The sequence below is a fragment of the Gambusia affinis genome, linkage group LG21 (assembly GCF_019740435.1).
Source record: "Gambusia affinis linkage group LG21, SWU_Gaff_1.0, whole genome shotgun sequence".
Taxonomy (NCBI): domain Eukaryota; kingdom Metazoa; phylum Chordata; class Actinopteri; order Cyprinodontiformes; family Poeciliidae; genus Gambusia; species Gambusia affinis.
The window spans coordinates 11,273,604-11,295,584 of NC_057888.1; the positions used below are offsets into that span (position 1 = coordinate 11,273,604).

General features: G+C 39.6%; 2 protein-coding genes across 3 annotated transcripts in view; one reads left to right on the top strand and one right to left on the bottom strand.

The window, feature by feature from the left end:
• zdhhc23b (zinc finger DHHC-type palmitoyltransferase 23b) lies at window positions 1-7,063 on the top strand. 2 transcript variants are annotated; one of them, XM_044105492.1, is made up of 5 exons: window positions 1-403; window positions 2,294-2,460; window positions 2,869-3,558; window positions 4,693-4,854; window positions 5,610-7,063. In XM_044105492.1, the coding sequence occupies exons 2-5, from the start codon at window positions 2,312-2,314 to the stop codon at window positions 5,875-5,877; spliced, it is 1,269 nt and encodes a 422-aa protein (XP_043961427.1). In that variant the 5' UTR covers window positions 1-403; window positions 2,294-2,311; the 3' UTR covers window positions 5,878-7,063. The 2 variants fall into 2 exon arrangements, with proteins under 2 accessions (XP_043961427.1, XP_043961426.1); XM_044105491.1 differs by having other exon boundaries at window positions 2-403; window positions 4,693-4,860.
• Window positions 7,023-21,981, bottom strand: part of ccdc191 (coiled-coil domain containing 191) — a 15,979-nt gene continuing 1,020 nt past the window's right edge. The window contains exons 2-18 of the mRNA XM_044105486.1: window positions 21,516-21,895; window positions 20,330-20,368; window positions 20,070-20,205; window positions 19,097-19,249; window positions 18,759-18,937; window positions 17,673-17,896; window positions 16,931-17,072; window positions 16,638-16,828; window positions 16,018-16,267; window positions 14,944-15,359; window positions 14,022-14,119; window positions 11,713-11,795; window positions 10,714-10,815; window positions 10,481-10,624; window positions 9,225-9,377; window positions 8,663-8,817; window positions 7,023-7,286 (exon numbers count right to left, since the gene is read on the bottom strand). Coding sequence (XP_043961421.1) covers window positions 7,121-7,286; window positions 8,663-8,817; window positions 9,225-9,377; window positions 10,481-10,624; window positions 10,714-10,815; window positions 11,713-11,795; window positions 14,022-14,119; window positions 14,944-15,359; window positions 16,018-16,267; window positions 16,638-16,828; window positions 16,931-17,072; window positions 17,673-17,896; window positions 18,759-18,937; window positions 19,097-19,249; window positions 20,070-20,205; window positions 20,330-20,368; window positions 21,516-21,578 — 2,694 coding nt within the window. The 5' untranslated portion in view covers window positions 21,579-21,895 and the 3' untranslated portion in view covers window positions 7,023-7,120. The remainder of the gene's footprint in view (window positions 7,287-8,662; window positions 8,818-9,224; window positions 9,378-10,480; window positions 10,625-10,713; window positions 10,816-11,712; window positions 11,796-14,021; window positions 14,120-14,943; window positions 15,360-16,017; window positions 16,268-16,637; window positions 16,829-16,930; window positions 17,073-17,672; window positions 17,897-18,758; window positions 18,938-19,096; window positions 19,250-20,069; window positions 20,206-20,329; window positions 20,369-21,515; window positions 21,896-21,981) is intronic.

A 21,981-nucleotide genomic window follows, 5' to 3' on the forward strand; every position in this document is an offset into this window, starting at 1 on the left:
TGCAAAGAAAAGCGCGCGATGTAGCTAAATGCTGTTCGTCCGTGAACAGCATTTCGCCTGTATATGTAATGATGTGGCCGTAGAAGTTCTGGGCGGGGAAAGTGCTTCATTTGACACCAGGAAGGAAAAGAAAACATCTCCTCTCTGCTGCACACACCGGGGACCTCGCTCAAAAACTAAGCCAGAACCAGGAAGCAGAGTCCTCTGGAAGCTCTTTGTGGACTCTGACACTTTAATATTTGCAGTAGGGACCGGTGTTCTGGTATCCTGCGCCGCACACCGAGTCTTGTGCAGCGGAAATAAACACCGGTTACGAACCGCGGCTGCCAGCACCGAAGCTTCCGCTGAGGAGGACCGAGCCGATGTTCCCATGGAGATGGAAGGAAAAACCAGCATGTAGCAGGTCGGTGTTCGTGTCTGTTACCCCTGTTTCTGTTTCTATTCGGGCATACAGGTGGACAGACCTGCTGGTGCGTACAAAATGCATTATGATGAGAATAGCTAAATAAGGCTCTCGGTATTATTTAGCTCTGCAAACTGCATTTAAAATGTCTCATTTTTGCTTTTAAGGCAAGAAAAGCAGTTAACTTAGTGACTTCATAAAACTTTATGGCGTCCTTAATGTGCATACATTACATATTCACTAACAGCATTCAAGTCTAGATAAAACATTATAAAAGACACACACATTTTGGAAAATTAATTATTTTGCACTTAGCTTTTACATCCCATCTGTTTCAGACCATTACTTTAAAAGGGGTGGGTGAGATTGGAATTACGTAATAATAAAGCAGCAAGGTGAGCTAGCAATATTGCCACTTTTAAAATGTGGGAGGTAATGTATTTGTTTAATACTTGCTTGTTTATGGCCTGATGACAAATCCAAATGTTTACTTGTCAAGATACAGGTTACTATTTTGATCACTGCTTGGTGCCACAGTGGTTAGCACTGTTGCTTTGGGGCAAGAAGGCTTGCATGTTGTTCCCTTAAAGGAGTGGGTTCTCACTGGGAACTCCAGTCTCCTCCCACAGTATAAAATCATGCATGTAAACCTCTTTGACTTTCCCTTTGGTATGAGTGTGTGCATAGTTATGTGTCTCTGTCTTGCTCTGGACTGTCCAGTGTGCCCTGCCTCTCGCCTAACGGCCACTGGAGACAGTAATCCTTAAAGACTCATGCTTTACATTCAAAGATAAAAAGTTTTTGACTTACTAAAAAGATACCATAATGATCCCAGCTGCAGAGTCTAATGGCTACACAGCAAGCAGATTTATGGATGTCATCAACTGCAGAGATTCCTAATCTTGATCCCACCTGCAGAGGCACTCAAAGAACCGCAGCTGTCAGAGCACAGCAGGACAGGCTGAAAACTGCTGTGTGCCTCAGTAATGCTATGAATTGTTGCATTAGTCATCATTTAATTTTTGGCAGACGGGAGCAAATGTAGTGTTTGATGCTGCCTCGGGTCCACTAATCAGTGGGTGTAAGCCAGCTTTTCCACTTTTAGTACCCTTCCTCTGTGAGCTTGCAGGGAGATGCTTGTGGGCTCAGTCGCTGACTTTGGTCAGCATCCTCGTTAAACATGTTGCTCGGATTACTAATTATTTTAGCTCACCCTTGTGCATTCAGAGGCTCATTCAGACTTCCTCAACAGAGCCGGATCTCCCACTTTAGGGAAAGGTTAGACTCACCCAGATGATTAATCCCAATCTAGCTGCACACTTGTGGGATTGCTATAAATGCGCACGACACCTCATCTTAAATACGTCTGGACTATAAATGAGGTTGAAGAGGGTGGGAGGAGGGCTCATCATTAAAACATGACAGATGTGTGGCAGATGTGCAGAAAGCAGATGGATCGGGTCAGATCAAGTGACCAGAGGCTTTGCTTTGCAGCGATGTGTGGGGGGGGAAATGGGATCAGAAGCGCTTCATCATCTAAAACATGTGCAAGTGCTTGATAATCTGGTGCATTAAGAGATTATTTGAGCAAAGTGGGTTTGGAGTTATATGTACTTATTGTGTTTCCCTTCCTGTTGCTCATCTTCCACTTTCCACATAATTTAACTGTTGATTCCATCTACAGTGGCTGGAAGAAGCATTTACATCCTCTGAGCTGAAGATTTATCTGTCTCAATTTTTCCTAATAAAACATACTAAAGTTTGATTTTGCAATGTGACATGTGGACAAAGTTCAAAGGGCATGAAAACTTTTGCAACATATAACCTCAATGCTGACAAAACCAACACACCCGTAAATAATTATTTTTTCCTTTTTGAAACATCCTACAGGTTGCAGTGCCACTGGCCATGAAGAAGCGCGCAAAGAGGGAGCTGAAAGAGGAGGAGGAGAAGGAGGAGGTGCTGTGCTGCTGCGAGTATGTGAACAGACACGGGGAGCGCAGCCACGTCGCAGCCTGCTGCTGCGACTGTGAGGACCTGGACGACGCATGTGACAGGTGGGAGGAGATAAAGATGAAGAAAAGCTACTCGAACTGAAGATAGAGTATTTGTGTTGTGATTTCTTTACTGTGAGAACTTGAGAGGTTTCCTGAAATCTGAAAACATAAATTATTTCATACAAATGCAAAGATGTATTTTAAGGTATATTGCATTTGATTTCCTACAAACGCAAAAACGTTTGTAGGAAATCAGACAAACAAAATGGCTACATATTATTCTTCATATCTTTTCCAAAAGTCCATGAAGACTTGTTAGGAAATGGAGGAAAAGGAATGTATTGATGTGTGCTAAATAAAAAAGCTGGAGCTGTTAACTTTGTTGGCGACATGTTGAACCTTTTGTAATAAACTCAAGCCTAATGGAGGCTGTAAAAAAGTTATTTTACCATTTTTTTGTTCCTTTAGGTTTCTAAAGAGAGAACCTCAGAAACCAGAATCGTTGTCGCATGTGGCTGCAGTCGTCTCCGACCGGATCCGTGTACCCTGGTTTTGGGGCGGAGCCCGCAAACTGGATCTGTCCATCATTCCTCCTCTCGTCCTCCTTCCTGCCCTGCTTCATCTTGCTGCTTTCCACTTCCTGCTTGGTGTGCTGGTTCTGACAGCTCTGCCCGGCCTTGTGTTGTGGTACTACTTCTTCACCCACCGCAAGAAGGGACGAACACTCTTTTTCCTCAGCCTGGCCCTCTTCTCCTTGGGATACATGTATTACCTGTTCGTCTCAGAGGTGTTTCCACGTGGGGATGTTGGTCAGGGTGAGCTGGCGGCTGTGAGTGTAGGGGTCAGCCTCACCCTACTGACCCTTATCTACACCAAGAGAGATCCTGGGATCGTTCGGCTGGATCAACAGGCCGTCCACAGCACGGTGACATATTACAGGACCCCGCCAGACAAAGACTCTTCGTTCAATGGGGGGACGCAGGAAGTATCAATGACAGCAGTCCAGCGGATCGGATCCTTGGAGCAAGAAGGGTTAGAGTTGAAGGACAGTGGCCGTAGGAACTGGTGTTCAGTGTGCAGGGTTGTGCGGCCGCCGCGGGCGGGACATTGTCGGATCTGTGGCGTCTGCGTGCATCGTCTGGACCACCATTGTGTCTGGTGGGTTTCAGTCAGTTTATCCCAAATCTCAAATGTACAAAGTTTACATCCACTCAGCATACATCTAGAATCTCTACATAGTACATACTAAAGTACATAAATAAAAAGATTGCAGGAGTCATGCTGAAGCTAATGAAAATAATGAAAAGCCAAAGAGAAATAATGAGCCTTTATAACAGACGTAAAACTCTCAAGGGTTGAAGACGGTCTAATGTACATCATCAGGCTGTTCCAGAGTCCAGGAGCAGCTGCCCTAAAGCCTCTGTGACCTCCAGTCTTCAGCCAAAGTTCAGAACTTTGGCTAAGATGAGCAAATTTCAGCAGTAATTCGCTCATCTTAGCTTTCTGTCTGGATTATAAGAAAATAGCAATTCCAGGAGGTACTGGCGTACCAGTCTCGCTTGAGTCTAGACATTTAGGAACCAAATAGAAGTGAAACTAGTATGATATGTGGTCATGCCTTTGCTTACCAGTGTAAAGACGGGCTGCTGCAATTGAATAATTATAATACAGTGATGGCATAAAGGCTTGGATCTCTCTCTCCAGATCTTTGACAGGAAGATAGCCAGAAGGCATTTGGCTTCTTCCTGGAGGCAGCAGAAAACTTCTGTTTTACTCAAAAGTTTTGGAACACGGTTTTGTTCTTAAACAGCCTCACATAATTTCTTTCCTCTAATAGGAAAAGTTTGCTACAGAAGCGAGAAATGTTACACAATTGGTTGTTCCTACATTAATACAATCTGGCTTCTGATCTCAAATCTGTTGAATATTTGTAAAGTTTGCTTAAAAAAACAAAAACAAAGCTTGGTACCAAGAAATCACCCATGTTCATTGAGCTTTATTTATTCTGCCAAGAAGAGAGGCCATTTTTATGCAATAGTTTTATGCACGTTTAGCCTCCAGAAATGTCTAAAGCTGTATACTGTAGAATTACTGCACACATGATTTGAATGTATACGGTAATTAGTTTTCTTGCCATTTGTTTAGTCCCATTATTAGTAAGGTAGAAATAGTCCAAAGAAAGTTTTTCCTTACAGTCACTCTAGTTAGTGTTTCTGCTCATATCTGCAGTCTGCATTCATTGCTCATTTGTCTGTGTGTCTTTACTGTATTTGTGTTTGCCTCCTTGGCCAGGATAAACAACTGTGTGGGCCAGGCCAATCACGTAAGCTTCCTGCTCACTCTCGTCTTCTTCCTGCTGACGTCCCTGTATGGCATTGGCCTGGTGCTGCGGAGTGTGTGTCCCCAGCAGAACGTCCTCACTGCCTTACTCTACTGCCCTGGAGTTTACACCCAGTACAGGTTCCACTTGGCTCTATTTTTTTAAAAAAAAAAACCTCTAATCTATGTGATATGATACCATTTTAAGGTACAAGTTTTGCCAGAACTTAAGTACACCATGCGAAACCCTATATACAATAGCAGGAAAAAGTCTTCATACGTTTTGAGCTTTTGAACATAGTGTCACTTTACAATTATAAACTTTATTGTATTGTATCTGGATTTTAAGTGTTTTATACCAGTACACTAAAATTTGACTTGTATTATAGGCATTCAATGTGTAGGATTCCTAATGTTAACAGATTGCAACGGTTCTGTGTTAACTTTGATTTTGGTTGATACTAGTCAAAAAGACATTCTTCTTGAGTTCCAGTCTTACCAATGGATGTAAAAAGCTCCAGCTTTCTCAGTTATTGCAGTAAATGATTGAAGATTGTAGAACAAATATTAAGTTGTCCTATTTGGTTCCCAAAATGTAAAACTCCATAGCTACTAATGAGCCTGTTAAATCCTCTTTATTGTTTATTATTTCTCAGAATCAAGTTATTCCTGTTTTTATTGGTTAAAATAAAGACTTATCAGTTTTCTGGGAGACTTTCAATCACCACGTACATAAATGGTAAATCACCTATTCTGAATGTTAAATCTAGGATATTTTTCCCTTTACTTTGCTGTAGAATGCCTTGTGATAAATCCCTTTCAATTAATTACTTGTTTTCTGTGCTGGGTCTGCCTTAAGATGTCTGCCTTGTCCTTTCTATTTTCTCTAGCTCTGCTCTCTGCTTCACCTGCGCATGGTACTCCAGCATTGTGACCGGCGGTCTCCTGCATCTCCTTCTAGTGCAAATTATAAATATCAGCTACAATGTGACGGAGCGGGAAGCCCGAGGCGCACTGAGGGAGAAAACGACTCGCAGTGCCTGCTGGGGACTCGTCGTGGACACCGGCGTTTACTCTCGAGGTCTTTGGAGCAACTGGTCTGAGTTCATGTCCATGAGAGACAAATTGAGGCTTTCATCTCCAACAGACCTGGTGTGAGACACAATATAGGGGTGGTAAAAACAGCTTCTGACCATTGGGTGGCAGCATTGCCACTTCATCCACAGTAGGTTTGCTCTTAGTCTCAAGCAGAGTCAGCATTGCTTAGAGGTGTTTCTGCAGCTCTGGAGTCGCTCTTTGACATTTAGCGATAACTACTTCACATCTCAATGCTGTGAATTCACTGCCATTACAGTGACTGACAACTGGGACCTCATCTATGCAGCCGAATCCACCCACGACATCTTAGTCACACACACACACACACACAACTATCACTATGAATGTCTTCCTTCGGACTTGGACTCTGAGCTACATTCCAGTGCCTCGGTAGACAACTGGAAGAAAGTTAAACTCTCACAAAGAAATAGGACATTTTCAGAAATATTCCTCTGGATTTTCTGTTATAGATTAAGATTCAAAATGTGGAAAAATGGGCAGCTCTGATTAGACAATAATTAATTATTTTTTTCTACATCCAAAATGTTATTTGTGTTAAAGTGCAGGGACAGCTCAGGGCAAGCCTAGAAGAAAATTTGTTAGGGGCTGGCAGCAATGGTCATCTTCCAGCAGGACAGCTGCCTTAACCACAGTGAAATGGTTTCAGTCACAGCATAATCATGAGCCAGAATGGCCCAGTCAAAGTTCAGAACTGCATTCAGTTTGTATAACTGATCATGTATCATTTTTCTTCCATTTCACAAATGTATAGCAGACTGTCTATTACATAAAATCCTAATCCTTTACTTTGAAGTTTGGGAATTTTCTAACATAACCACTTGGAAAACTTTAATCATCTTTGTGAGACTCTGCACCTCATTTATCTTTCTCAAACACTGACGCCACTTGTCTCCACTTTGCCTTGCAAATTGCATCTTAGGTTTTCATATCAGACAAATGAAATGTCTTGGCACAAGGCTAATTTAGGTACTGTGGTAGATGATTGCATTTGTATAATTTAAGCTACTTTGTATTACGTTGTTGTCACACTTCCACATGAAAGACCTACTTTCATGTGGAATGCACAACTGTCAGCTTGAGTCTGGGGAAAGGTTTTTTTTGTAACTTTCCACTTTTACTATGCTTTAATTTCTAATCAAATATAAACTCTTTTGTATTTAAATAATTTCTCTGTTGTACATCTGTGGATTTTGAATGGATTTTATTAAATGAAAGTGAGAAATGACCGAGCCTTTTCTTTATCACCTATCACCGCTGGAGTAACGCTTTCAGCTTGTCTCTATCAGACTGTTTCTCTCTCAGACGTTCCTAATGGACGGGAGCAGAAATCCGGCAGAAGCTCTGCCACTTTCCTGCTCAGCTTCTCCCGTCGCACCTCTCTCTCCTTTTCCCTCCGCAGCGTAGTAGGAAGCTGCCTCCAGGCCTGGAAACACCTCTGCAGGACGCGCCTAAAACACAAACAGATGGAAGGACAGACGAACACGGAGCAAGTGAGCATTAACGAAGTGGATCTGAGGGACCGCTGGCTAGACAACATGCAATTAGTTTTTACATGGTGTTTGGCAGCTAGGCAGCTGTTGGGGCTTCACCTGTAGCCTGTGGTCATTTAGCAGTACCAGACCAGCCAGTTGATGCTTAAAAATATTTCTTGAGGTTGACAATAAAGATATTACATAGAAATGTTTAATAAATCACTATGTAAAAAAAAAAATGAGGATCAAAAAATTATTTTTGCTTTCAGTTAATATTTTAACACAGTATTGGTTCATATTGACTCTATTCAAGAATTACCATCAATGCTATTTGTGCTGATTTGCCAGAATATCTCAGTAAAATGCACTGATGTTTGTGACAAAACATAAATTCAAGTGGTGTGAATACTTTTGCAAAGTACATATAAAAGGCTACATCTTTCTCCTCTCAGAGAGCAGCAGCTGCGTAAATAACGGATGTTAGAACTTTGTTGGATGGTTGTAAGTTAAGAAGGTCATCAAATAGTTTTCGGAGGCAGAAAATTGGAAAACTATTTGAAATTGAGAAGAGTTTTTCTAGACACCTGATCAAATGATTCTAGTTTGTTCAGTACAGAAAAATCCATTAACTCATCTGAAACCATAAAAATACGTTCAGGCTTTCAGAGCTGGAAGTGACCGTCTTTACAGCTTGACTCACTTTTATACAAACTTGTGTGTCTTCCTCAGCATTTGTATATATATACCTTTAATACAAATGCTGAGAAATAAAAAAACTGTCCTGAATTAGTCTCATCCACTCCTGTTGACAGGCTGCGGAGGACAAACATTGGTTTCTACCAGGAAAAGTGCCTCCTCTACAATCACACCCACTCTCTTGTGTTTCATGATCTGTCAGGGAAGCCCACATTTCATTTCAGATGTCTACGGCTTTCTTTGTGAAAAGAGATTCAATGAAAACACATTTTATGTTTTCTTGTTTACTAGTCTACCTATAAACAACCAGGGGACACCAGGACAAAGAAACGCATTGTCTGCGTGTTCTTGAAGGTTTTGTAAGCCTGCACACTGTAAAAAACTCTGTTTTGTCTATAACCCAATAACCAAAAAAAAAAAAAAACAAAAAAGTAATCTTGCTGGGGCAACTAGAAAGCTCTAAAGTATCAAACATTTCATAGAATATGTTTTTAAGTCTCTACATTTAGATTGTCTTAAAATAGTGGATATACCGCAGTTTAAAGGAGAAGTTTTTAGATATTGCTGATAAATTTTGTCCCACGAAAGAAACACAGCAAAGAGTTAGTTTTATCAGGGCTACTTCAGAACAAAATGCAGCATCAGGTGGAGCAGACCTGTCCCGGTGCTCCTGAGCCAGTTTTCGAAGGTCCCACTCCTTCAGCCTCTGCAGGGTCACATGGTCCTGCAGAGCAAGCAGGAACCTTCTCAGAGTTCGCTTCCGATAAAATCGCTCGGCTCGCTCTTCCTGAATCATCCGCAGGTCGCCCAGCTGAAACCAAGACAAGGATGTTGTGACCGATGAGGTAATAAAAAGCACGTAAATCCCGTTTACTGTTATTCTCTCCATTATATATGAAGCAATAGGGTTTACAAACTGTAGGCCAGAGAGTATATAAGACAGACTGTGGCAAAATTTTAACTGGATTTCTCATCACTTTTCTTTTGATGTCTGATGTGCTCCTTCATAATGCTGTTTGTTCACAAATGTTCTCCCCCGAAACCTTCACCAAACAGCAGAATTTCTGCTTTGATTTGAATTTTTTATTGCTTTTTATCTCAAAACTGGTGCTCTGCCAGGTGAAATCTAAATAAAATACATTTTGGTTGCAAGTTGAAAGACTATACACAGAAACCTTTGCAAGGTAATGTATACTGTGTATAAAAGGGCATACTCACTCTTTTCCAGCAGTTTAAACTCCAACGAAGCAAAAAGTGCTTCTGTAGTTGGTCAGCACAGGCCACCCTCTCACGCTGGGTCTCTCTTGCATACTGTAGCCATCCCAGGGTGCACTGGTTCAGGAGGAAGAGGTTGTGATGACTCTCGGCCAGCTGGAAACAAATGGGGGCGGGGGGATAAATTAGTACTACTCTATAATTTCTCTATAATTTCAGAAACAAAGCAATAAAGAACAGATTGTTGTTCATTTACAATTAATGTTTATCTTTAATTATTTCATTAAAAATATTTACTTAAATAAAACTGTGTCACAGTGGCTGTGTTTCTCATACAGATTGATGTATTCACAGACACGTCTGAGCTTTGCACACAATATCTAAGCACCATAGCAGAGGTTAAGATGTTAGCGTACTGTATGATCACTCCAGTGAATTACAAAAGTATTCATATCCATACATTTTGTCACTTTACAGCAAACCTTAGTGCATTTTATTAAGATTTTATGTGATACACTAATACTAAGAAGTACATAATCATAAAGTGTTTGCTTTTGCAAAATAGGTGCAACCAGAGATCTGAAAAGAAGGCTGTGCTTTTGTATTAAGCCTTGTAAATCAATACCTTTTGAAATTACATTTGGCTTCTATTATTGCTGCACGTCTTTTAAGGTGTGCCTCTAACCGTCGTTGCACATCTACAAACAAAAACCTGTATGTGTTCTTTTTCGTCCAAAGTAACTAAAACTGCTTTTGAAAATGACGACTGCCACAGACTAACAATTGAACTATAAGGGAATGAATAGAAATACATTCTGCGCTTTCATTTATTATATTGCATAAAACAAAATAAAACTTAACAACCAAGTAATTTCACGTCTGTGTGGCAATTATGCACTACTTAGTGATGGTTAATTACATCAAATCCCAAAACACTAAAGATAGTGACGGCAACGTGACAAAATGTAGATTCTCAGAATATGAATAGTTTTGAAAGTCACTAGTTTTGCTTCTACTTATATGTTATGAACATACAAGATGATGCAAGAATATTATGCATTTTAACATGTCCACAACAAGATAGGCCTTATGTTATGAGCCACCGTTATGCTTTGTTGTCATTCTGCTGTCATAAATACCAGCTGATAAGTATAATCTTCCTCTGAGCCAGAATGAAGTGTTTCCTGTGTTTATATGTTTGTGAATTTGAGACAGGCTGGCTTTGAATATTGCTGCATTACACAAGACGGGGTGTTTACCTCCATGTTTTCACGTCCTAACTGCATGAGGTGTTTCCATGGCGCCAGGCCTCGATGCGACAACAAGGTTTTGTTATGGTGTTGACAGGCCAGTCTCATGAGCTCCTGACGCCTTTTTAATTGTCTTTGTCTTTCTGCTTCTCTCTGGATGGATGCAGAGAAGCAATATTTACATCTTGTGTGTAAGTTGTACAAACTTGTGTCAGGTGAATAAAACATTAAATACTCCTCACCTCTTGTTCCAGCCTCTTCTCCTCCCTCTTCTTTTCGGCTGCCTTGCGTTTCTCCTCCTGTTCCTCCCTCTGCCTTTGTTCCTCTGCAGCTTTCATCTCAGCCTGAAGGTTCAGTCATTAAAATCTGTACAATTAATGCTTGAAAATATGGTTACTCTGGAACAGTGACGTGCGGTCAGGGGAGGCAGGTGAGGCAGTGCCTCACCAGCCATCATGGAAAGAAAGAAAATATATAATCATAAAGTAATTTAAATTGTTATATTCATCCGGTGGTTTGTACTAAAAAATATTTATTTTTCATGTAGCTTCACCAATTTCGATTTTTATTTGTTCCAAATCGCTGAATTTTCTTATTTTCTCATGCTCTGCCTCACCTTGGATCAACCCCTGGCTCTGCGCTGGCTGCTAAGCGGAGAGAGCATGTTGCTGGACGGCGTCAATAAAATGGTTTAAACAAATTTAATATGTGAACTTATTTCCAATAATTTAGCTTATGTATATAATGTACAGTGCTTTTTGTCACCAACTGTGTTTGTGTAACGTGTTTCGTGTAATGAGCGATTATAAACGGCAGAGAACAGGTTCGAGGTGAGGCAGGCAGTTCTCTTGCCTCATGGCAGGGGGCGCTCAAGATCCCAGACGTTCGTCTTGTTCACTCCTCAACTGCCGAGTAAGTGACAGCGAGCTAGGCTAAACGATTCGGGAAGCAAGTCAAGTGCAGCGATAGATTATAATAGAGATAGTGATTTTTTTCCTCTCGCTTATCCCGACTTTCGACATGGATGACTACATTACAACTGTTGTAATGTAGTCATCCATGTCGAAATGTGTGTTTTGTGAGCTACAGTTTGTATGTGTAAGGATGCAGAAGTGAAACATAACCTGTAAACTGCTGTCAATCTATGCATCTATTTGCAAATCTGATTCTGATGACGTCAGTGCCTCACCAGCTATGAACCTCACCGCACGTCACTGCTCTGGAAGGATTGTCAGTCTCACCAACTTTTCCTCTTCTTTCCTCCTCTTGGTTTCCTCAATCTCCTGCCTCCGTTTGGCCCGCTGTCGAGCTCGGGCTTCCATGGCTCGGGAGAGGGAAAAGAGAGTTTCAATTTTTTTTAAGGCAAAGGAAATGCTGGAGATAAACAGTAGCGTGTGTGTGGGTTGGCAAAAAGGTCAGAAATTCAGGCAAGGTTAAATATGCATATAATTGTATGTTTGTGTCTGAGTCTTAGTCACAACACCTGGGTAAAGATGTGAAATAATGAAAGAGAAAGCAAATCTACTACACAAACGGGACAGAGAGAGAGAAAGAGAGAGAGAGAGCAGGTGTCATAGAAAAACATCACTTTCTTGTTTTTATCCTTTTTGAGCCAAATGAAGATTTTTTTGTTTACTTGATGCAATCCTTTAATTTACTAACTCGTCTCTATTTTTCCAACCTCTGAAAGCAAATAGTGCGAGTATTTTATGAGTTTTGTGTTTAATCTGACATCAGAAGCAATAGGATAGACAGTGCGTTAAAAGGAAATCATTGGACAAGAAATAATTACTAATCTGACAAGGTTGCACAACCTGATGTTTACTTTCTGCAAATCCACCAACTTGAACATAGATTTTTTTTTTTTTGGGTGAAAGGGAGAATAGTCAATAGTTTTAGAAATTTTCAGAAAACCCTCCTTTATTTTTAAAGTCTGTCTGTTGGTAATAAAATGGCATTGTTCTGCTGTGTGTTTATAAATGGGCACTGGTGATGAAAACAGGTTCTCTTTGTTCTCCGTTTCATTTCAACTGTGTGTGCAGACAGTAGCAGTTCTTGGGATAAGACGCATGAAGACATGAGAAGTTCGGAGGCCAGCTACTATACAATGGACACCCTACGGAGGTTAATCCTCTTATGAGGGGACACGGACGGGCACCAGACAGAAGTGGGAGAAAAAGGCAGCTTCAGATGAAGGTCATTTATTTTCCATCAGGGTGTGAAGCCATAATCTATAAAAGCAATCTGCTGAATCTGGTCACAAGATGGACTTTTAAATGAGGCAAGATTCATCTTGTTTAGTGTCAGAAGTGCTGAAACTGGTGGAAGAAGAAGTTGCGGTAACAGATTGCAGCCTTATGTTAAACATTTTTGGTTCTGCATTTGATGTGCTTAGTTATTTAGACTCATTTTTTTTCTCTCTCTCTCCCCAATTAAAAACATATGCTGTTAAATTTAAAGACGAGAACGATTCCAACAGAGTAACAGCATGAGATAAAAAATGGTGCCATTAAAGGAGAGTGGGTGTTTGTTCATCAATCTGCGTCTTTTTAAATGTTATCTATTAATAGAGCAAAACTGGGTTTACGTATGCAGAACGCAAACAGTGACAGGCAAGGTGGAATGATGCTGCCGGGTGTTTCTTTTGACTTTCACCGTGATCAAGGTGCAACTAACATTATTGAGGTTGAACCATTAAGTCTACCTATATATAAGTTTGTGTACATATATATTTAGGTGTTTTTTCTATTTCAGGAATCTTTTTAAAGAACAGGGGTATTTTTTTCTGGACCTCCGTTGATTTGACTGCAGTAACCAGGAAAAAGAAAAAGATTATCAGTGTAGAAATCGAACCCAGATGGTACTTCACCTTCAGGGTGAAGATTTTTAGTGGGTGGGGACTAAGTGTTTTTTTATTGGATCCTAAACACAACAAGCAAACTAAGTAGTCCATGTTGCATAGCACATCTTTACATACAAGTATAAATTTTTAATAAATTAGTTAAGTGAACTTCATACAACTGAGTCAAATTCTCTAAAAATGCGAATAAATTTGAGATTTTTTAACTATAGTCTCAATGAAACAATCTCTGATTAATGTTGAATTGTCCTGAATTTAACACCTTCTCATCTTACTGAAGCTCCATGAATAAGTTTGAAGGTTATGTTTCCAAACAATAACAAACAGTGCTGTTGTACAGCTAGAGGTTAGGTCATTTACTGGTAATTTAAGATTTTCGATGAAGTCAAAAAGCACACAACAAGCAACCAGAGGAAAAATGGTTGGTGGAAAGGAAGTTTTCAGATGCAAAGTGAAAATGCAAATTTTCTTTGTTGTTACTGTTTGTTTTGCAACTTTACACATTTAGTAAAACTGAAAAAAAAAAATCCCACATATCATATTTTACGATACTAATTATATTATTTTATTACTGTAATTTCAGAAAAAGAGAAAGTAAAAGAATGATTGGATCAAGATATTGTACTGCCTCTGTCTCCTTACACTGAATGCATCTGTGAGCATTCTCTGTTGTTAAGCTTTCAGACTGACCTGTGATGATGGGATGGGGGCATGTCTGCTTCCTGACAGGTTTCCTGGAAGGTGCACTCTGACTATCCGGCTCTCCTGTAGCCTTTGGAGCTCTGCAGCTGGGATGATAACAGCCAGAAGAAAGAAAGCCTGTCACAACTTTTGTTTGCGTGCTCACATCATCCTGATAGTTGCTTGACAAATTTCAGATGGCCGAGGAGTAATGTCAGACTGGTCATAAATCTGAAACTGCGGACAGGTTTTATCTCACAAAATATACTTTGTTTCTTTTCACATTAAATTCTCAAAACAAAACAAAAAAAACCAAAAACTCAGTTTTATCTGTAAAGGTTTAAAACATTGTATCTATGTTAAAAATGTAAGTTATTTACACATTTTGAGCCTAGCTATTTATCTTGTGTTTAATGACTGAGACGCAAACATCCACATCAATATTTTGTTTAATTTTCTTTAGCAAGTTGCATCGAAAGCACACATGTTTTGAAGACATATACACGACTAGATATTTGACCTCTCTTCTCATCATCATCATCATCATCATCATCATCATCATCAAGTGTATCTGTATCTGTATAGCACATTTCATCAACGAGGCAATTCAAAGTGCTTTATATGATAAAACCATAACCCAAAAAAACCATTACATTGTAGTGGTAAAATATAGAAAAGTGATGAAAAGTTACAATCTTGACTAAAACTAAAACGTTACATATTAATGTATCACTAATATATAAGTAGAGATATTTATCAATGCCTAAGAAAACTGTTAATTTAAAAGATTAAATGTGGTGTATAAGTGGTTCAGAAATCACTTTTAAAGGGGTTCTATACTGACTATAAGCCAGTAGAAATCTATTTACTGGCGTTGCTTTGAAAGTGATCTCAGGTCACTTAAATTTTTAATGATGTTCAGTGAGCCAACCTGTGTTCCCCGGGGGCAAAACTGCATCTCTTCGCTTCCTGGAGCGCTGACAGCTGAGTAATCTGCGCAGCCTTTTCCATTTCTAACTCCAGCCCTGTAAAGATCTGCTGCTCCTTCAGCCGGGTGATTTGCTCCTGCTGCTCCTTCAGGAGTTTCCTCTGTTGTGTGATGATTTGCTTCTGGACGGCGTGTCTGTTTTCGAACCTGCCAGTTGGGGATGCCGTGCGTTTGTTACCGAGAACCCTGTTTTCTGTCACCCTCTGCCGTGCATTGCGTAGCTCTTCTGTAGTGGGTGCAATGTGGCGTCTGGTCACCTGCCAAGGCTGAAGAGGTTGGGCCTCATCACCCACAGAGGCTTTACTCTGATGTCCTGTAGAAGCTTCTAGGACCTCATTCTCTGCTGCATGGCAGCCCTTCTGTTGAATATATGATGGACAAATGACGGTAAGACTAGACATGCAGAAACCATCGGCTAAAAATTGTCTAAGTTTCAGTTTAAAGTAAAGTATATATACCGTACTTCTATAGGTTTACTTCACAGAAATGAGACATTTAAGGCATTTATTTATGTTAAATTCAACAATAATGGCTTACTTCCATTACAAATCTACAATAATAGACAGATAAAACAAATGTTTGAGCAAAAGACACTCTAAGTTAAGTCTCTGGTCTTTGTGGATTAGAAATTATTGTTTTATTTATTAGACAGTAACGCTATACTTTATTCTGTTGCTGCCAATTTGATTCTCTTGAGAGCGGTAAATATTTCAGCTAGATAGATTTATTTCTTTTCACTGGCTAGAAGTAAAAGCTTCATGTTCTAAATGTGCAGAGAAATGTTCCATAGCAATATTGTTACTTTGTTTATTTCCCAGACGTTTGTCTTAAAAACAACACATTTTCCTGCTTTATGAAGACTTTCAGCATTGCCCATAAGGGATCGACTTATGTTTTGGTCATGTTTGAGATCATAGAGTCAATTTTTAATAACAATAAATCATAGAGTACTTTTTAGTTGAAAGCATCAAAGAAATCTGTAGTTTTTGAGTCTGCATAGGAGGTTGCATCCCTCACCTTGGCATCTGTATCCTCTTGACTCGGCGGCTCCTGGGCCAAACATATTGGTAAATTGGCAGGAGTTTCTATGGCTGTGAGTTTGCCTGTAGCTGCAGCATCGATCAAGGCGGCCATCTTAACTTTGGTTTCCTGCTGCCGGGCCAATAGGTCCCGTTGTAACTTCGCCCTCTGGCTCCAGAGCTGCCACTCATTCAGACATCGCCGTAGCAAACGTCTATGGTCATTTTCCACAGCCAGCTGGAATTGCCTGAAGGAACATGAAGGTTTGCTCATACTTTATCTTTAAAACTATTAAATCAAGGTATCTGTAACTTTAGAAAGTTATCTGCTGTGTTCCTGGTTGCTGTTTGTTTTGTGGATATTACAGCAAAGGGAAGCAAAATACATATGCATTTTCGTCTTTGTAGACAGGTTTTTTTTTTGTTTTGTTTTTTAAATCATGCATCATTTTACTTTGTGTTTAATTTGATTTTGTGCTGAAAATCAAATGAAACGCATGAAAAAACTATTTCTAAAAAATTACAAAAAGCTCCAGATGCCAAAATACTTTTGCAAAGAGCTGTATATTGTGTAACTTATCGGTTGCATTAAAAGTTAATACAGATCCTTTGACTTGCCTGTTTTCTACTCGCAGTTGCTCCTCTGTTCTCGCCACCTCTCGCCGACTGCGCTCAGCCCACACCACCGCTCGCCACGCTTGCCACGCTCTCAGCTGCCTCCTCCAATCACAGAGGGCCACCGCCTTACCCAAATGTAACTTTCGCCTTAACACCACTGAGTGCCATGCAGACAGATGCTTGTGCAGACACTACAACAATTGCAAAACTGCATTAAGATCTGCAGGTGAAATTACAACCTGAAATCCCAGACCGGTCAGAGAACTCATCGACTGCATAGTACATGCACCAACCTGGAGGTTGATCATGTTAATCTTTGCCTGAATCTTCTGTTGTTGCTGTAGTTGACTAAACTCCTTCAGCAGCTGCTTTGAGGGAAGTGCAGGGGTTGACTCAAGGCTTCTGACTGCTCTCTGCACCTGTTTCTCTTTCTCTCTAGAAACCAAAATATAGACCAAAGACTCATTTTTACAATAAATTACAGCAAGAGTTTGTTGCAGAAACGTGAATTTGTCAGGATATTAAATAAAACAGAGACACACACCACTCTTGGTTACAGTAAAATCTGGAATTTTCTATTGTAGGTTTTATTCTATTTCATTTAGAAATGTCCGAAGCTGTGCAATTTTAAAAGAACATAACTTTAGAGGCAGCAGCTCTGTAAATTGATTAGGTTAAGATCAGATTTCCACTACAACATTTTAAAACCATAACACAGCATAAAAAGGTCATGCAAAGATTTTTTTTTTTCAAATTGGAAAGAGAAAAAAATGTAAGCAGAATTTAATTTGGGGACCCAATTTCAGTTCAAAAATATGAAACTCATGTACATTCATTACACACAGCGTGATACTTATTTCTAATTATTTCTGTTAAGTTTAATTATTAAGGTACAGGTAATGAAAACCCTTAATTCAGTTTCATAGATATTACATCAGATCAATAAGGAAGGATTTTTAATACATGAATGTTATATTATGGCTAATAAGATTGAATTAGAGTTAGAACAGATTATCCAATCAGGTAATGACCTACTTCTGACAAGCTGCATGTTCCAAGGCCTTCTTTTCCTCCATCAGTCGCCTCAGTCTCACCATCTCCTGCTGCACCATCTCCTCCTCTCTACGCTTCAGCTGCTTCTTCCTCTTCCCCTCCTCTTGCTCCTTCTTCTTCGCCTCCTCTCTGGCATCCTGCTGCGCTTCCTTCGCTCTCATCTTCTTCTGTTTCTCAGCCTCCCTTTGTGCCCTGTTCTCTCGCACCTTGAGCAGAAACCAGCAGCAGCTTTGTGGCCACAATCCAACTCAAAGCATGCATATCTGCAATTCAACCTGAGGAGCTGAACCTACAGTGCCCTGTCTCATACCACTAGAGCCTTTTCACACTTTATGTTACAACAACAATCTTGTATTTGTACTTACACAAAGTAGTGCATATTTGTAAGTCCATATCAATGTATATCTGTGATGCAACTTTAACATGGAGTTAAAGTTGCATGTCTTTTTCAGTTATACACATCTCCAGAATGTCTTTTCTGCCTATTATTTTTTGCAAAGCAGCTCAAGTACTATCAGACTTGATAGAGAACCAATCTATTTTTATGTCCTGTCTCAACGTAATTTAGCTTACTTTCATTCGACACTTTGTTCTTGTCACTTTCATATAATCGCCATATTTGTGGAGTTTATGACTAAAGTTTGTTCTTTCAACAGGTGTTCTCATTTTCCAACTAGGCCTCGTGACTGCTTCTCCGATTAATGCTCCCTCCGATACATTTTTTCAATTTTCAGATGTTATATTGTTTTATAACCAAATCCTGCTCAAAACCTCTCTACACTTTTCCCTTGACCTGTCTGCCTTCATGACGCTGCTTGTTTACTAATGTTCTCTAACAAACCACTGAGGCCTTCATAGACCAGCTTCAATTATACCAATTTCAAACTACACACATTCCCCTGTTATCGTAAATATTCTTCTCCCTGGTATTTATGCACCACTCTGTGCAGGTATATTAAATAAAATCCCATTAAAATACATAGGTGTTTGTGGCTGATGTGACAAAATGTGAAAGTGTTCCCTGGATCATTAATACTTGTGCACGGCAGTGAATGCACAGGCACAAACCTGTTGGTGTCGCGCTTCCATGGTGATTGCTGGATTTCTAAACTTCATCTGCTCTTCTCGATCATCGCGAGTCAACTCCTCCAGCATTCCACGGTCCAGCAGCTCTTGCTTCATTAGATCTTGGAGGAAGCCCTCAACAGCCAATTGTTCTTCTTCTTCAACCAAACAGTCATAAAGATCTGAAATAAGATTGAGAGATGAACCTCACCTTTTCACAACTTACCCTTTTCAGCTAATTAAATGGATTTCCATCCATTTGGTGCCAGTTAATAGCTGCAGTATGGCGACAATATAACATTTGTATCTTTAGACCTGCTAAATTAGAATTTAAAAAATACCGTCAAACTTTTTGTAATTGATGCAAGTAGGCTGGGCACTAGCTGCGGCAGTAGGTTGTGTGTTTTCAACATGGTCCTTCAATTCATCATCATCCTCCATGTACAGCTCTTCCCGTAACTTATCACTCAGCCAGTCATCTAGAAGAGCCTGAGCTGCAAGAAAGAGCAGATTGTGAGCCAACTGAAACGACAAACTTTCTGACACTTGGATTTTTAAAAATGTATGGAATTAGTAATGTTGTTGGTACATTGGGTGAACAGATCACATGAACACTGTAACTAACATTGCAGGTTTTCCTAAATGGAAACTTGCTTTAGGATTCAACTGCCACAATGTAAAATGATGAAGCTGGGATAATATGTTGTTTTTTGTTAATACAACTTTCCTAAGTGGGTAGAAAGTATCTCCAATTTTCTCTAGTTCATAAACAACAAACTACATTTAGTGGAATCCAAAATCTTTTTTTAAGCTTCTGTTTAAGCCTATTCATTGGTTTTCATCAATGACGTTAATGTTACTTAAGATATTTAACACCCTTAGCAAATTTTAATAATTAAATGTAACTGAATTATTATTTTTAATATTTTTGTTTTAGAATTGTTCTTGTTCTAAGTGCTTTGAATTTAATTTGTATCACATGGCTTTCCGCGGCCATGAGCTGAACTGAATTGAATCCAATCCAACTGAATGACTTCCTGTTTTCCTGGTCAATCTTAATTTGGAAAATACAAGAAAACATGCAAATCAAGTAAGAAATGTATGTTGAAAAATTTGATTGCTTTCCATAAGATGCCAATTTGCCTAAACATAACCATTACCAAAATTTATGGAGAAATATATAGAATGTTACAGTAAAAGAGATAATCTGTCAGCATCCACATTACTTAATGATTACACCTAATTGAAAACAGAGAAAGATTTTATGTAAGTAACCTAATAGTAGAAGGTAGTTTTTTCTGTGAGCTGACCGACCTTCACTGTAAGCATCATCATGATCCATCAACTGTTCAGAGCTTTCCAAAGGTAAAGCCACTCTATTTATTGCTGATTGAGGTTTCCTATGGGAGAAGACTTCAGACACGGCTAACTCAGAGGCCATCTCCACTCGCTGAGGACAGAGACAAGGGCAATAAGACACATTAATGTAGCTAAAAATAAAGAAAGTCTAAAATGTTATTAAGAGCAAATTGCTTTATATTACCAGCTCAATGTAAGAGGTGGTAAAGTCTCACCTTTCTCCACTCATCAATGTCATCATTCTTCACAGGTTTCTGTTAATAAAGGATATAAATATATATCTTTGGGTAAAATCAGAACTGAAAGATGCACATCACATTGTCACTTTTGCCTTTCTGAAAATCCCCTCAGAGGGACCTCGAGCTGCTGATGCAGTGTGAAAATTGTGGGCTGAGGCGAGGGCCTGATGTTTGTGGATTATTTCACAGGAAAGCTCAGCTATTGCCTTAAATCCGCAGATTACCCCGAGAATCATTTCCCAGACTTCAAAAGGTGAGCGGTTTACCGGTGGCAATTCAGCTATCTCAGTCTCCGCCTGCAAGGGAGTACAGCTGCAAGCGTGTGAATATCTGACAACAGACCTGGATGATATTTACCACTGACTTAGAAGAAGCCACATCTGTGCATATACTCTGGCTATATGTGTGTACCCTTCATGTATCATTTACCTGCATATAAAATGGCTTGCATACCCCTACAACCTTTTCATATTTGGTCAGATTACAACTACAAAACCATTCCATTGTACTTTCTGCAGTTGGTTTAGTGTCATTGTTCTGTGGGAAATTGAAAGTCTTCCACAGTCTAAAGGCATCTTACTGGTTTCCAATCAGGACTGCCCCATATTTTGCTCCATCCATCTTCCAGTTAACACCCACCATCTTTCTCTCTACTAAACAAAACCATCCCAGTACTATGAACATTCAACTGCCATGCTTTTCCAATAGAGATGGAGTTTTCAGGGTGATGTTTTGAATTGCATTCATCTGGACCTTATTTCCTAATTAAGCGACATCTGAAGGTATTAGCCGTGGTTTTTATTTAGGGGTAACCTTGTGTAGTAAGGGCTGAAGACAAACGCACATATTCCAGATTTCAAACAAGGTAAAACATTTGTTCCCCCTTGTGTAACTATGGGTTGATGCCACACAAAAAACTAATTAAATGCAAAGGAATATTTTCGAAAAATGTTAGAAAGTATAAAAGGTAATATTTTTGTAATGCACTGTAACCTTAAGCCTGATGTAAAGGCTCTGAAATTAAGAACCCACATTCATTTTACTTAGTCAGTTGATATTAAAAAAATAGTAAGTCACGACTTTTGATTTATTTTTGCTAAGAATAATTTCTCTATTTATCTTGGAGATGTGTATTCTCTCTTTAAGTGTAAGTCAAGCTTACCTTTTTGGGAGACCCGAGTGTTTTCCACCTGAACAGGTGATAATTGAACCCTGATGATGCCATCTCAACTGTTTATGCATCTGCATAAAATTACGATATAATCCTAAATCCCACAATAGACTTGTCTATTATTTCCACCGTGTACGATACCAAATTTGGGTAAGCCAAAAATTAGTAGAAAAGTTACCACAGAGTAAAACACGGACGCCGTAAACGTATCAACATAACTAACGCTAACTTCAACGGCAAAGGATTCTGGGTAATTGAGTGAGTCTACTTATCCTTTTTGCTGAATCTCAGGACCACAAATATGTTCGAAACTACGTGTCCCAGTAAGCTTTCGAGGCGTGGAGAAGTTCCCATGACAACGATGTTCGCCTCTGAAAACGGAAAGAAAATAAAGGATTTTTAAACCAGTGTTGCATGTGGTTAGAAGAATCAATTAGTACGAATAAATAGGTTTAAC

Coding starts and splice junctions, on each gene's coding strand:
- zdhhc23b (XM_044105491.1), top strand. CDS start 2,312: ATGAAGAAGCGCGCAAAGAGGGAGCTGAAAGAGGAGGAGGAGAAGGAG. Junction 2,461..2,868: donor CTGGACGACGCATGTGACAG/GTGGGAGGAGAT, acceptor TTGTTCCTTTAG/GTTTCTAAAGAGAGAACCTC. Junction 4,861..5,609: donor GGAGTTTACACCCAGTACAG/GTTCCACTTGGC, acceptor TATTTTCTCTAG/CTCTGCTCTCTGCTTCACCT.